At 43.5% G+C, this 16,107-nt stretch overlaps 1 protein-coding gene across 1 annotated transcript in view; it reads right to left on the reverse strand.

Annotated features, from left to right (window-relative positions):
• LOC134586309 (G-protein coupled receptor family C group 6 member A-like) overlaps nucleotides 1–16,107 on the reverse strand; it is a 109,944-nt gene that overhangs the window by 57,145 nt on the left and 36,692 nt on the right. The window contains exon 6 of the mRNA XM_063441789.1: nucleotides 14,831–15,837. Coding sequence (XP_063297859.1) covers nucleotides 14,831–15,837 — 1,007 coding nt within the window. The remainder of the gene's footprint in view (nucleotides 1–14,830; nucleotides 15,838–16,107) is intronic.

Here is a 16,107-nt window from a genome sequence, read left to right on the forward strand (position 1 = left end):
CAGATAGGAGTGGTGTGTTAAGTAGTCCCCCTTATCAGGCCTTTTTTAGTCGAATGTATCGCCCGCTGTCAGTCCCTACGGAATCCATCCCTCATTCATCTTAATAAAGGTGAGGTAATCTAGACTTTTTTGACCTAGGCGACTTCTCTTCTCAGTGACAATACCTCCTGCTGCACTGAAGGTCCTTTCTGACAGGACACTTGAAGCAGGGCAGGCCAGAAGTTCTATCGCAAATTGGGATAGCTCAGGCCACAGGTCAAGCCTGCACACCCAGTAGTCAAGGGGTTCATCGCTCCTCAGAGTGTCGATATCTGCAGTTAAGGCGAGGTAGTCTGCTACCTGTCGGTCGAGTCGTTCTCTGAGGGTGGACCCCGAAGAGCTGTGGCGATGCGTAGGACTTAAAAAGCTCTGCATGTCCTCCATCAACAAGACGTCTGTAAAGCGTCCTGTCCTTGCTGGCGTGGTCGTGGGAGGAGGAGGATTACTTTCACCTCTTCCCCTGTTAGATTCCCATTGTGCTGTGACATCACCCTTATACGCTGTGTAAAGCATACTTTTTAATTGATTTTGGAACTGCTGCATCCTTTCCGACTTGCCGTAATTCGGTAACATTTCAGGCACTTTCTGCTTATACCGGGAGTCTATTAGCGTGGACACCCAGTACAGGTCGTTCTCCTTCAGCCTTTTTATATGAGGGTCCCTCAACAGGCACGACAGCATGAAAGACCCCATTTGCACAAGGTTGGATGCCAAGCTACTTATGTCCTGTTCCTCATCCTCAGTGATCTCTCTGAATGTATGTTCTTCCCCCCAGCCACGTACAACACCATGGGTACCAGATAGGTGACAACGAGCACCCTGGGATGCCTGTTGTGGTTGGTCTTCCTCCTCCTCCTCAAAGCCACATTCCTCCTCTGACTCCTCTTCCTCACAATCCTCTTCCAGCATTGTCGCAGGTCCAGCAAGTGATGCTGATAAGGCTGTTTCTGGTGGTGATGGTGACCACAACTCTTCCTCTTCACGCTCATCTACGGCCTGATCCAGCACTCTTCGCAGGGCATGCTCCAGGAAGAAAACAAGTGGTATGATGTCGCTGATGGTGCCTTCGGTGCGACTGACTAGGTTTTTCACCTCCTCAAAAGGACGTATGAGCCTACAGGCATTGCGCATGAGCGTCCAGTAACGTGGCAAAAAAATCCCCAGCTCCGCAGAGGCTGTCCTAGCACCCCGGTCATACAAATACTCGTTAACGGCTTTTTCTTGTTGGAGCAGGCGGTCGAACATTAGGAGTAGTGATGTCACGAACATAAAATTTTTGGTTCACGAACGGGCGAACCGGGCGAACCGCCATAGACATCAATGGACAGGCGATTTTTAAAACCCACAGGGACTCTTTCTGGCCACAAAAGTGATGGAAAAGTTGTTTCAAGGGGACTAACACCTGGACTGTGGCATGCCGGAGGGGGATCCATGGCAAAACTCCCATGGAAAATTACATAGTTGATGCAGAGTCTGGTTTTAATCCATAAAGGGCATAACTCACCTAACATTCCTAAATTGTTTTGAATAATGTGCTTTGAAACATCAGGTATGATGTTGTATCGCTCAGGTAGTGTAAGGGTTACGCCCGCTTCACAGTGACAGACCAAACTCCCCGTTTAACGCACCGCAAACAACTGCAAACAGTCCATTTGCACAACCGCAAACTCCCCATTTGCACATGTTTTAGTGCAAACTAGTCTAACTACTAATATAGTTGAAACATGCTACTTTTATTCATGCCAGACAACCATGCAGTCAAGGCTAACAAACATGCCAGGGCCAATCATTGTTTAACACCTCAGATAGTGGTAACATGGCTCTCTCTATATACAGAGTAAACATGGCTCCCTCTATATACAGAGTAACATGGCTCCCTCTATATACAGTGTAACATGGCTCCCCTCTATATACAGAGTAACATGGCTCCACTCTATATACAGTGTAAACATGGCTCCTCTCTATATACAGAGTAACATGGCTTCCCTCTATATACCATGTAAACATGGCTCCCTCTATATACAGAATAACATGGCTCCCTCTATATACAGAGTAACATGGCTCCCCTCTATATATAGTGTAAACATGGCTCCTCTCTATATGCCGAGTAACATGGCTCCCCTCTATATAGTGTATGAAGTGTATGCAGTGTGTGTATAGTGTGTGCAGTGTGTGTATAGAGTGTGCAGTGTGTGCATAGTGTATGCAGTGTGTGTATAGTGTGTGTGTATAGTGTGTGCATAGTGTATGCAGTGTGTGTATGCAGTGTGTGTAGTGCATGTAGTGTGTGCAGTGTGTATGCAGTGTGTGTATATTGTGTGCAGTGTGTATGCAGTATGTGCAGTGTGTATGCAGTGTGTGTAGTGTGTGTGCATAGTGTATGCAGTGTGTGCATAGTGTGTACAGTGTGTGTATAGTGTGTACAGTGTGTGTGTGTATTGTGTATAGTGTGTATGCAGTGTGTATGCAGTGTGTGTATAGTGTGTATGCAGTGTGTGTATAGGGTGTATGCAGTGTGTTTATAGGGTGTATGCAGTGTGTGTATAGTGTGTGCAGTGTGTATAGTTAGTGCAGTGTGTGTAGTGTGTATGCAGTGTGTGTAGAGTGTGTAGAGTGTATGCAGTGTGTGTATAGTGTGTGCAGTGTGTGTATAGTGTGTGCAGTGTGTGTATAGAGTATGTGTATAGTGTGTATGCAGTGTGTGTAGTGCATGTAGTGTGTGCAGTGTGTATGCAGTGTGTGTAGTATGTGTATATTGTTTGCAGTGTGTGTATTGTGTATGCAGTGTATGCATAGTGTGTACAGTGTGTGTATAGTGTGTGCAGTGTGTGCATAGTGTGTGTGCATTGTTTGCAGTGTGTAGAGTGTATGCAGTGTATGCAGTGTGTGTATAGTGTATGGAGTGTATGCAGTGTGTGTATAGTGTGTGCAGTGTGTGCATAGTGTATGCAGTGTGTATATGCATTGTGTGTAGTGCATGTAGTGTGTGCAGTGTGTATGCAGTGAGTGTATATTGTGTGCAGTGTGTATGCAGTATGTGCAGTGTGTATGCAGTGTGTGTAGTGTGTGTGCATAGTGTATGCAGTGTGTGCATAGTGTGTACAGTGTGTGTATAGTGTGTACAGTGTGTGTGTATAGTGTGTATGCAGTGTGTATGCAGTGTGTGTATAGGGTGTATGCAGTGTGTGTATAGGGTGTATGCAGTGTGTGTATAGTTAGTGCAGTGTGTGTATTGTGTATGCAGTGTGTGTAGAGTGTGTATAGTGTATGCAGTGTGTGTGCAGTGGGTGTATAGTGTGTGCAGTGTGTGTATAGAGTGTGTGTATAGTGTGTATGTAGTGTGTGTAGTGCATGTCGTGTGTGCATAGTGTGTATAGTGTGTACAGTGTGTGTGTATATTGTGTGTATAGTGTGTGTATAGTGTGTGTATAGTGTGTATGCAGTGTGTATGCAGTGTGTGTATAGTGTGTATGCAGTGTGTGTATAGGGTGTATGCAGTTTGTGTATAGGGTGTATGCAGTGTGTGTATAGGGTGTATGCAATGTGTGTATAGTGTGTGCAGTGTGTGTATAGTTAGTGCAGTGTGTGTAGTGTGTATAGTGTGTGTAGAGTGTGTATAGTGTATGTAGTGTGTGTATAGTGTGTGCAGTGTGTGTATAGTGTATGTAGTGTGTGTATAGTGTGTGTATAGTGTGTGTATAGTGTGTGCAGTGTGTGTATAGAGTGTGTGTATATTGTGTGCAGTGTGTATGCAGTATGTGCAGTGTGTATGCAGTGTGTGTAGTGTGTGTGCATAGTGTATGCAGTGTGTGCATAGTGTGTACAGTGTGTGTATAGTGTGTACAGTGTGTGTGTATAGTGTGTATGCAGTGTGTATGTAGTGTGTGTATAGGGTGTATGCAGTGTGTGTATAGGGTGTATGCAGTGTGTGTATAGTTAGTGCAGTGTGTGTAGTGTGTATGCAGTGTGTGTAGAGTGTGTATAGTGTATGCAGTGTGTGTGCAGTGGGTGTATAGTGTGTGCAGTGTGTGTATAGAGTGTGTGTATAGTGTGTATGTAGTGTGTGTAGTGCATGTAGTGTGTGCATAGTGTGTATAGTGTGTACAGTGTGTGTGTATATTGTGTGTATAGTGTGTGTGTATATTGTGTGTATAGTGTGTATGCAGTGTGTATGCAGTGTGTGTATAGTGTGTATGCAGTGTGTGTATAGGGTGTATGCAGTTTGTGTATAGGGTGTATGCAGTGTGTGTATAGGGTGTATGCAGTGTGTGTATAGTGTGTGCAGTGTGTGTATAGTTAGTGCAGTGTGTGTAGTGTGTATAGTGTGTGTAGAGTGTGTATAGTGTATGTAGTGTGTGTATAGTGTGTGCAGTGTGTGTATAGTGTATGTAGTGTGTGTATAGTGTGTGTATAGTGTGTGTGTATAGTATGTGCAGTGTGTGTATAGAGTGTGTGTATAGTGTGTATGCAGTGTGTGTAATGTGTATAGTGTGTGTAGAGTGTGTAGAGTGTATGTAGTGTGTGTATAGTGTGTGCAGTGTGTATGCAGTGTGTGTAGTATGTGTATATTGTGTGCAGTGTGTGTATTGTGTATGCAGTGTGTACAGTGTGTGTATAGTGTGTGCAGTGTGTGCATAGTGTGTGTGCAGTGTTTGTAGTGTGTAGAGAGTATGCAGTGTGTGTAGAGTGTATGCAGTGTGTGTGTATAGTGTATGCAGCCGCTTTTTTCATACCTTCACCCGGAGTCCTGCTTTTTGGGTGGAAGTGTCCAGGGGATCCCCCCAGCCCCCCACATAATCAGGGGTGGCACCATATATGCCTGAACTGTCCAAGATCCTGTGAGTGCATTTCATATTGCGCAATGTCAATATTGTAAAACTGTATTACACTATATTTCTTTGTATTTATCTTTATTTAGGCTACCAGCCGGTTCCCTTGTTGTGTTTTGTATATTAGTGTGTGTAGAGTGTATGCAGTGTGTATGCAGTGTGTGTGCAGTGTGTGTGTAGTGTATGCAGTGTGTGTGCAGTGTGTTTGCAGTGTTTGCAGTGTCTGTAGAGTGTGTATAGTGTGTGTATAGTGTGTGTAGAGTGTGTGTAGAGTGTGTGTAGAGTGTGTGTGCATAGTGTGTGTATAGTGTGTGTGCAGTGTGTATGCAGTGTATGTAGAGTGTGTGTAGAGTGTATGCAGTGTGTGTAGAGTGTATGCAGATGCAGTGTGTATGTTGTGTGGAATAATTGCTGCCACTTACCTGTCCCTCCCGTCCTCCTCGACTGGTGGTCCGGTGGCACAGCATCACTGGGCAGTTTAGAGGGGCCCAGTATTCTCCATGCTCGTTAATAAGACTATCTACTGGAGTTTCCCATCCAGCAGCAGCAGGGTCCTCTGTTCTCGCGATCCGCGAGAGCGTTGCTATGGCAACCCACGGCAACGCTCTCGCGGATCGCGAGAACAGAGGACCCTGCTGCTGCTGGATGGGAAACTCCAGTAGATAGTCTTATTAGCAGCCGGTCCCTTTACACAAGACACAGGGCGGCATTTTGCCACCCCTGCGAAAGTTCTCCCCGGGCACCGCCCTAGTGAGTGGTACCCGGGGCGAACTACCCCCCCCCCCCTTAGTACGCCACTGCCTCTATATACAGAGTAACATGGCTCCCTCTATATACAGTGTAAACATGGCTCCCTCTATATACAGAGTAACATGGCTCCTGAGCTGCAGGTGGGGGCCCTATAAAAGAATAATGGGGGGGGACCTACTGTCCTCACCCCTGAGCGGCGGGGGGGAGGACATTAAAAAATAAGTAAATAAATAAATTAAAAAATAAAAAATAAAAAAAGCAATAAAAAAATAAATTAAAAAAATGTATGCAGCTTCCAAATGAATCTAAACTGGATGCTGTCCAGGAGGTGGGAGCGTCTGCTAGGGAGGGTGTGCTGCTGATTGGCTGGAATGTGTCTGCTGACTGTGAGGTACAGGGTCAAAGTTTACTCAATGATGACGAAAAGGGGGCGGATCGAACCGAGCATGTGTTCGCCCGTTGTGGCGAACGCGAACACGCTATGTTCACCGGGAACTATTCGCTGGCGAACCGTTCGGTACATCACTAATTAGGAGTGTTGAATTCCAACGTGTCAGGCTGTCGCAAATCAAGCGCCTCACTGGCATGTTGTTTCGCCGCTGGATATCGGAAAAGTGTGCTATGGCCGTGTAGGAATGCCTGAAATGGCCACACACCTTCCTGGCCTGCTTAAGGACGTCCTGTAAGCCTGGGTACTTATGCACAAAGCGTTGTACGATCAGATTACACACATGTGCCATGCACGGCATATGTGTCAACTTGCCCAAATGCAATGCCGCCAACAAATTTCTTCCATTGTCACAAACCACTTTGCCCATCTCCAGTTGGTGCGGAGTCAGCCACTGATCCACCTGTGCATTCAGGGCGGACAGGAGTGCTGGTCCGGTGTGACTCTCTGCTTTCAGGCAAGTCAACCCCAAGACGGCGTGTCACTGCCGTATCCGGGATGTGGAACAGTACCTGGGGAGCTGGGGGGGTGCCTTTGATGTGGTATCAGTGGTCAGATGGACTCTTGCCCCAACACTGTGTGCCAGACATGCAATTACTTCCTTTTGCACAATCGAGTACAGGTTGGGGATTGCCTTTTGTGCAAAGAAATTTCGGCTTCTTATGCTCAAACATGTCCTTGACAGACACCTGACTGTGGGCAGATGAGCAGGAACTGCTCAAGGCGAGAGACGGAGGGGCGGATGGTTGAGAGGGGGCAAGGAGGAGAGCAATGGTTAATGTGGCTGAAGATGCTGGACCAGGAGGAGGATGGCAGCTTTGAGTTTGTGTGCTGCTTGTACTCATGTGCTGATCCCATAGGCGTTTGTGATGTGCGATCATGTGCCTTCGCAAAGCAGTTGTACCTAGGTGGGTGTTGGACTTCCCACGACTCAGTTTCTTTTGGCACAGGTTGCAAATGGCATCGCTGTTGTCAGAGGCAGACACACAAAAAAAATACCACACTGCTGAGCTCTGCAATGACGGCATTCTGGTGGTGGCAACAGCATTCGTTGATTGGCGTGCTGTCTGGCTGACCCCGGGTGCTGATGCATGCTGTCTGACTGTGCCACTAGCTCCTTGCGACGACCTCCCCCTGCTTCCAACTTGTCTCCTCCTCCTCCTCTCTGTCTCCCAATCTGAACTTTCCCCCTGTTCTTCTTCTCTTCTAGCGAGCACCCACGTGACATCCACGGACGCATCGTCATCATCAAGCGCTTCACTTGTATCCGACAACTCAGCAAAGGAAGCAGCAGTGGGTACAACATCATCATCATCACACCGTACGTGTGTAATGCTGCCTGACTGAGACATATCCCTGTTATCTACATCCTCTGGCAATAATGGTTGCGCATCACTCATTTCTTCCAACTGATGTGTAAATAACTCCTCTGACATACCAAGTGAAGCGGCTGTGGTGCTAGTGTTGGTGGTGGCGGCAGGCGGGTGAGTGGTATCTTGAGAGGTGCCCGAAGCTAAGCTGGAGGAGGATGGTGCGTCGAGGTTCCGAGCGGAAGCTGTAGAAGATTGGGTGTCCTGTGTTAGCCAGTCAACTATGTCCTCAGAACTTTTCAAGTTCAGGGTACGTGGCCTCTGAACACTGGGCATTATTCTAGGGCCAAAGGGAATCACGGAACCACGACCACGACGGCCCCTGCCATTTTGTCATTTATTTTTTTTGATTAGTGGTACTATGCGTGCAAGCTACTGTGAAGATATGAGTGGCACTGGTGTGACACTGTGCCCTGGCAGGCCCTGAAACGCGCACTCGTGAAGGAAACTGACTGCTATTATATTACAGTCCAAACAGTTTTTTTTTTTTTATTAAATGCAAGCTATTGGGACACCATATATGAGTGAGTGGTTGCACTGGGCAGGCCCTGAAACGCACACTAGTGAAGGAAACTGACTGCTATTATATTACAGTCCAAAAACTTTTTTTTTTGTTAAATGCAAGCTATTGTGACACCAGTGAGTGAGTGGTGGCACTGGGCAAGTGGGCACAGTATACGCTGTGAGCCTGACACACACGCTGGCAGACAACTAACTGCTATTCAATCTATTACAGTCAAAATGTTTTTTTTTTTTTTTTTTTAAATGTACACTACTGTTACACCAGATATGAGTTGCACTGGTGTGACACGGTGCCCTGGCAGGCCCTGAAACGCACACCAGCAGGCCCGGACTGGCCATCAGGCAAACCGGGCAAATGCCCGGTGGGCCGCGATGGCCACGGGCCGAGGCCGGGGAGATCCAGCCGGTCTATGCAGGGCCGGCGCTATCCGAGCACCGGCCCCGCTGTGTTGCATGAAGGGCCAGTGGGGAGATAGAAGATCTCCCTCACCGGCCCACATGCTCTCAAATGCGGCCGCCGGCTGGGAGAGAGAGGGAGGGAGCCAGCTTGCCTGGAGAGGCGGACCCAGCGGAGCTCTAACTTGCAGCTCCGCCGGGTTTATCTCGCAAGATCTGGGCCGTTGCCATGGCAACCGGCCCGGTCTCGCGAGAGTGAACTCTAGCCCGAAGGCTAGAGTTCACTTACCACGAGGACCACCAGGGATGGATGTCAGCGCCCCCCCCTTTCAGGCTACAGGTAAGAAGGGAAGGGGGGGGGATATAATCTATTTATTTTTATAATAAAAAAAACCCCAACTCAATATTGGCATTTACCTGCCTCCCCCAATACACAATCCTTGCAAACACACACATCACCCTCACCCAGCACCCTAACACTCATACAGCACCCTAACATTCACCCAGCACCCTAACACTCACCCAGCACCCTAACACTCACCCAGCACCCTAACACTCACACAGCACCCTAACACTCACACAGCACCCTAACACTTACACAGCACCCTAACATACTCACCCAGCACCCTAACATACTCACCCAGTACCCTAACATACTCACCCAGCACCCTAACACTCACCCAGCACCCTAACATACTCACACAGCACCCTATCACTCACACAGCACCCTATCATACTCACCCAGCACCCTAACATACTCACCCAGCACCCTAACACTCACACAGCACCCTAACATACTCACCCAGCACCCTAACATACTCACCCAGCACCCTAACATACTCACCCAGCACCCAGCACCCTAACATACTCACCCAGCACCCTAACATACTCACCCAGCACCCTAACACTCACCCAGCACCCTAACGTACTCACCCAGCACCCTAACGTACTCACCCAGCACCCTAACATACTCACCCAGCACCCTAACACTCACCCAGCACCCTAGCTCAAACAGAACCCTAGCTCACCCAGCACCCTAACACTCACACAGCACCCTAACACTCACACAGCACCCTAACATACTCACCCAGCACCCTAACATACTCACCCAGCACCCTAACATACTCACCCAGCACCCAGCACCCTAACATACTCACCCAGCACCCTAACATACTCACCCAGCACCCTAACACTCACCCAGCACCCTAACGTACTCACCCAGCACCCTAACGTACTCACCCAGCACCCTAACGTACTCACCCAACACCCTAACATACTCACCCAGCACCCTAACGCTCACCCAGCACCCTAGCTCAAACAGAACCCTAGCTCAAACAGCACCCTCACTCACATAGCACCCTAACATACACAGAACCCTCACACAGCACCCTAACACACACACATCACCTTCGCACAGCACCCTAACACATAGCACCCACACACAGCGCCCCCACACACACATACTGCACCCTCCCACACACACAGCACCTTCCCACACACTATACTCCTCACAAATGCACACTACACCCCTCACACACACAGCAGCCCCCACACACGCTGCACCACTCACACACACACTCACTGCACTCCTTCACACACACTAGATCCCCTACACACAGACGCTGCACCACCTACACACACACTACATTTCTGACATACACACTCTGGATACCCTATGCACACACTAGATTCCATTTAAGCAAACACATAGTGTCTCCATAAATGGGATACCGTGAGTATCCCAATTATGGAAACCCCTGAGACAAGTTTCAAGCAAACACAACGCAAGCATGTTATTAAATTTGCTTGTGCTGTGCAGAACAAATACAGGGCCATTTTCTCATGCCCTGGAAGAGCATTGAACCAACATGCTCACTTTGAGATGGGGCGTGCTTGTCATTGGGGATGACAAAACACACCCTATCTGGCCTCGCCCCCTTTTCAGTGGGCCGCTGTGAATAAAAAATGCCCGGGCCAAATTTTTTTGCCAGTCCGGCCCTGCACACCAATGAAGGAAACTGACTGCTATTATATTACAGTCCAAAAAGTTTTTTTTTGTTAAATGCAAGCTATTGTGACACCATATATGAGTGGTGGCACTTTACAAGTGGGCACAGTATACGCTGCGAGCCTGACACACACGCTGGCAGACAACTAACTGCTATTCAATCTATTACAGTCAATTTTTTTTTTTTTTTAATGTACACTACTGTTACACCAGATATGAGTTGCACTGGTGTGACACTGTGCCCTGGCAGACCTTGAAACGCACACTAGTGAAGGAAACTGACTGCTATTAATTATAGTCCAAAAACTTTTTTTTTTGTTAAATGCAAGCTATTGTGACACCAGTGAGTGAGTGGTGGCACTGGGCAGGCCCTGAAACGCACACTAGTGAAGGAAACTGACTGCTATTATATTACAGTCCAAAAAGTTTTTTTTTGGTTAAATGCAAGCTATTGTGACACCAGTGAGTTAGTGGTGGGACCGGGCAAGTGGGCACAGTATATGCTGTGAGCCTGACACACAGGCTGTCTGGCAGGCAGGCAACTGCAATTACATTACACAGAAAAAAAAAAAAGAAGCAGACGGATGTTCTAGCCCTAAAAAGGGTTTTTTGGGTTGCTGTCCTTACAGCAGAGATCAGATGAGTCCTTCAGGACTGTAGTGGACACTGAATACACTAGCCTAGCTATCAATTTCCCTATCAAATCAGCAGCAGCTACACTGTCCCTACTCTCACTAAGAATGCAGCTTCACAATGTAAAATGGATGCTGTTCAGGAGGTGGGAGGGTCTGGGAGGGAGGGTCTGCTGCTGAATGGCTGGAATGTGTCTGCTGACTGTGACAGGGTCAAAGTTTACTCAATGATGACGAATAGGGGGTGGACCGAACAGCGCATGTGTTCGCCATCTGTGGCGAACGCGAACAAGCGATGTTCGCCAGGAACTATTCGCCAGCGAACAGTTCGGGACATCACTAATTTACACTTATTTTGTTTTTTTAGTTGATTCACTTTTACTTCAAGTATGGTTTTAGAGTCTTCCAGAGGTCTCATTTGAAGTTCTCTTTTTTTTTTTTTTTTTTTTTAAACCAAATATATGTTTTTTAAACCACAATACCAAAAGAGACATATCAGTAGAACAACAGTCAACCAAACAACCAAATGCAGATACTGTCTGCACTTATACGTGTTTTGGAAAAACTCCCAACACAATATCTCCTTGATAACAATAGTATACTCTCCATATAGCCATTTACTATGTTAGGTTAATAGGTTTACAAAATTTGCTCTTTGGGGAATAACCCTAATTCAGCAGACAATGTTTATTTCAAACTTTGATATTTTTGTCTGTACTTTTTTCCTTCATTTCTAGTTTTTAGTGAATATTCCCCTCAAAATAGTCCTCTTGGATTTTTACCAAAGCTTTGAGGAGTCTCTGGAGAGTCTGCTATTTGAGTGCTTACTTTAGGTTCCTTAGTTTGAAGGACCGGGCCTTTTGTTTAATGATTTCTTTTTTTGGATGATTCATGGTTCTTGAATAGTTTGACAGTAAGGAAGCCTTAAAGTTCTGAGTCTGATACTTTCCTATATTGTCTTTATAATAATTAGAATGATAAGGAAAATTAAACCAATGTATTCTTTCTTTCTTTCATACAAACTGTTTTTTTCTTCTGTTTTTTTTTTAAAGACATTTATTTATAAAATGCTAAAGTTCACTCACTATTAAATTAGTACTATAGAGTGTACTCTATCTAGTAATATTATTTATTTATTTTCAAATAGTCTTTATTTCCCATCTTATAAAACACCATACAGACATAAGATTACAAAACATTCCACAAACAGAGACCGACATAACTAAATACATACTTCTTTCTACCTGTGAAGTGCCTGAGTGTGAATAGAGGTAATCTTATCTGTTCTTCATATTTAAAACAAAAGAATATCTCTAAAGTGCTTACTCAATCTTTACATATAAGTTAATACTAGATACAAACATTTTCCTCTTAGCAATATATTCTTGGCCGAAATATTATTTCTCCAACATTTCCATCTTTAGTTGTTAAGTTAATTGTTTTTTTTCAACAAATATTGCTAATTTCTAAAGGCTGTTTCCAGTTTCTTGTCAAGAGAATCTTCATAGCCAAAAAAAACTATGTGTGGTCAAATAATATTAAGATGTTGTTGTTAGATCCGGCCAGCCCAAATGTAATAAAGCTGTTATCGGAGTTTTATTTAGTTTTGATCTTATTACAATCTTATGCATTTTTATATATTTGATCCCATATTTGTTTTTTAACATCCTTCCCACTGCATTCAAACATCTCCAACACAAGTTTGGGACAATGGCATCAATTTTATTTAATCTTGTTGGCACTAGGTACCACCTATTACATACTTTGTAAAACGTTTCAATCAGTATTGTATTATGGACATTTTTCTTTGTTCTGACTAATATTTCACCCCATACACAAATATCAATATTAATATTACACTCAATTTCCCATTTTTTAAACTGTTTCGGCATACTAGTTTGCACCATTGATTTAATCAGCCTTTAACACTTAGATAGAAGTTTTGTAATTTTTCTTATTTCAAAAACCTTTTTCATACATATGGAATTTGGGGTTTTCCCCTTATCAAAATTTCTTGAGACAAGTGAATTAACTCTTAAATAATTATATATTTCAGATTCTGGTATATTGTATTCTAAGACCAATGATGCAAATGTTTTCATTCTTCCCTCCTTCATTATGTTATTTAGTACATTTTTTTTCTCTCCACAGATCTAGTTTTAAATCATCTGTAAGAGATTCCAATATTTTTAACTCCATAAATCCATAAATCTTTTCAGTATTTTTCATATTTTTTTTAGTTTAAACCATACTGCAAAAATGTGTTAGGATTTAATATTTGATTTCTTTCAGTGCCAAATATCCTTTACTATTCCAGATAAGTTTATTTAGGTCGATCCTATTCAGTGGCTGGGTTTCTAACATAAACCATGTTACCGCGAGTAGGGGCGTGTCTAGTAAACAGTGAGCAGCCTGTGGCTACTCACTGTTAAAAAACAAAACAAAAAAAAAAGCAGCGGGTGGGAGCCCTTAATTAGAATAAGGGGGGGGGAACCTATTGTCCTCACCCCTGGCCCCCACCTCTGAGCGGCAGGTGAGGGCCCTAAATTAGAATACAGGGTGGACCTATTGTCCTCCCACCGGCCCCCACTCCTGAGTGGCAGGTGGGTGCCCTAAATACCAATATGGGGGTGGACCTATTGTCCTCCTCCCTTGCCCCCCCCCCACCTCTGAGCAGCGGGTGGGGGCCTTAAATACCAATATGGGGAAGGCTATTGTCCTGCCCTCAGCCCCCACCCCTGAGCGGCAGGCCTTAAATACCAATATTGGCGGGGGACCTGTGAATAAGGGAAGCAAAGAAATTCAGAGTTTTGTTTAGGAAGGCTGTGTGAGTCTTAACCAGAAATGTGTGACTAGGGCTGAATAAACATAGTGATTTAAATAGCAAAGAATTAAGCACTGAGGCTACACGGCATGATCTATGCACATAATAAAACATAATAAATTAGCTCAGAAACAATTTGTGCTGTAATTATCAAAAAAGTTATTTAGCCCTATCACTACTTAGCACTTTTTTTTATAAAAAATATATATATCAGCATAACATTTATTTAAAGCGAGGGATGCATAGCAAGCATGTAAACATACTATAACACAATTTTGTTTATAGATTACTTTGCAGACAAATGTAAAAATTAAAATTATATACACAATTTTTATTTTTCACATATAGTTCATCATTATTTATAAAAAAAAAACATATTTGGAAAATGAAAAGCTTTACACAGTACATAGTGTCCTTTATCTTGCAATATTTCACACAGTCTGAAATGTTAGTATAAAAACTAATTTTTCTTTCTCAAAAACAGTAAGTAGAACAAAAATATATAAATAATAATTATCAAATACCTTGCTTACAGGTATTTGCAAGGATCATGAAGGCATTACTAGCAGTACAGCTCACTAAAACTAGAATGTAAAAAGAATGTCTGCATTATGTCCACATACTGTATAATACAGTTAAATCATATATTTCTAAAATAAAGTTATTTTAGCAATCTTTATAAATGTCTGGACTGCTACTATAATTCTAACAGTGAAATGGCAGTGTCCATTCACTCCCTCCCTCCTTGACTGTAGGAATGATATCACCTTCAGAATCTTCCTGTACTGTTTGAAAGCAGGGATTTCTGGCAGAAAAATTGGTTACTCTACAGACTGGTAATCATAAATACAGTATAATTGAGGGTGAGTGAGGCTTTTGTGAACTAGATTTCATAAGGCAAAATACATGAACATAAGTGTTTTGACTTGATTTGGGTGTTCATCTAAGGAAATAACAATCATCACGTATTAAGTATTTTACAGCACTAACAACTGTAACATCTTTTTCTTACTGAAGCTGAATTGTGCAAACCCTTTGATTTTAGCTGTGTAAAAGTTGTTCTCTCAGTCCCTGGATGAAGATAAAGTGGTGTACCATTTAAAGTTGCTTTTTGGACACTGGAATATGACTTGATACTTTGTAGATATTTTTGTCTGTTGTTGATTTTCCTTTTGAATAATATGATATAACACACAGATAAAAGATGGCAGGAAATCACTCCATATACAGAAGCGAATATTGCAACAGCTTGCACAGCTGAACGATACCTGCTTTTGGTTTTCATGTAGACTGGAATGAAAATAATCCATACAAACATGTATATAAGCATGCTGAATGTGATACGACTGGCCTCATTATATTTCTCTGGTAGTTTTCTACCTTTATAAGCTAATATGAAACAATTCAATGCAAGGAATCCAATATATGCCAACATGATACCAAAGTAAACATAGGATCCTTCATTACACTGCAATCGTACAATTTGAGGTATATCGTATTTTTCTGTGTATGTTGGTTGCTGATATATCAGCCATAATATACAAATACTAATTTGCAAACTGGTTAGCACAGTAATAATAATTATTGGCTTATAAGCTACTTTAGGTAAATGTTTGAATCTTTTGGCAAACTCAAATGCTAAAATTATTCGTAAAGATTTGATCAATATGCAAGATACACAGAGGGTGAAGCTGATACCATAGAGAGGTTGTCTGATCTGACAGATTGTATTACTTGGTTTACCAATAAAAAAAAAGATGCTTGCCAGGCTAAATAATAAAGATGTTATCATTAGATAACTATAATTTCCCCCCGCTGCCTTAACTGCGGGGGTATCTTTATACTTCCTAAACAAGAAGCCTGTAATTAAAAGTAATAAAAAGCCAAATGAAGCCAAAGCCATAAGAGCAATAGCTAATGGATTTTCCCATGGAAAATACTCGATTGTCCTCTCCTCACAAGTAGAGCTTTGACTATGTGACCACGTTTTTGGAGGACATTTCAAACATTCATCCATATCTGTAATAGAAAAATAAGAAAAATGTTTTCTATTGTGTCCATACAAATCTGATTCCTGAAATATGACACATTTATATTAACATTAATTTGATAGCTAGGCACAAGTATAAGTTACAAAATCAGTGACATTGTGCTTAGTAAAACATGGTGGGGAGCATGAGTAGCATGCAGCTGTTAAATATAAGACTTTAACATGGTATTTGTTGCCACAGACATCTAACAGCCATTGGGTTTAAAGAAACATTGGAGGCAGCAGAACCACTTTACTGA

Source organism: Pelobates fuscus, chromosome 2 (assembly GCF_036172605.1).
Source record: "Pelobates fuscus isolate aPelFus1 chromosome 2, aPelFus1.pri, whole genome shotgun sequence".
In the NCBI taxonomy this organism is placed as follows: domain Eukaryota; kingdom Metazoa; phylum Chordata; class Amphibia; order Anura; family Pelobatidae; genus Pelobates; species Pelobates fuscus.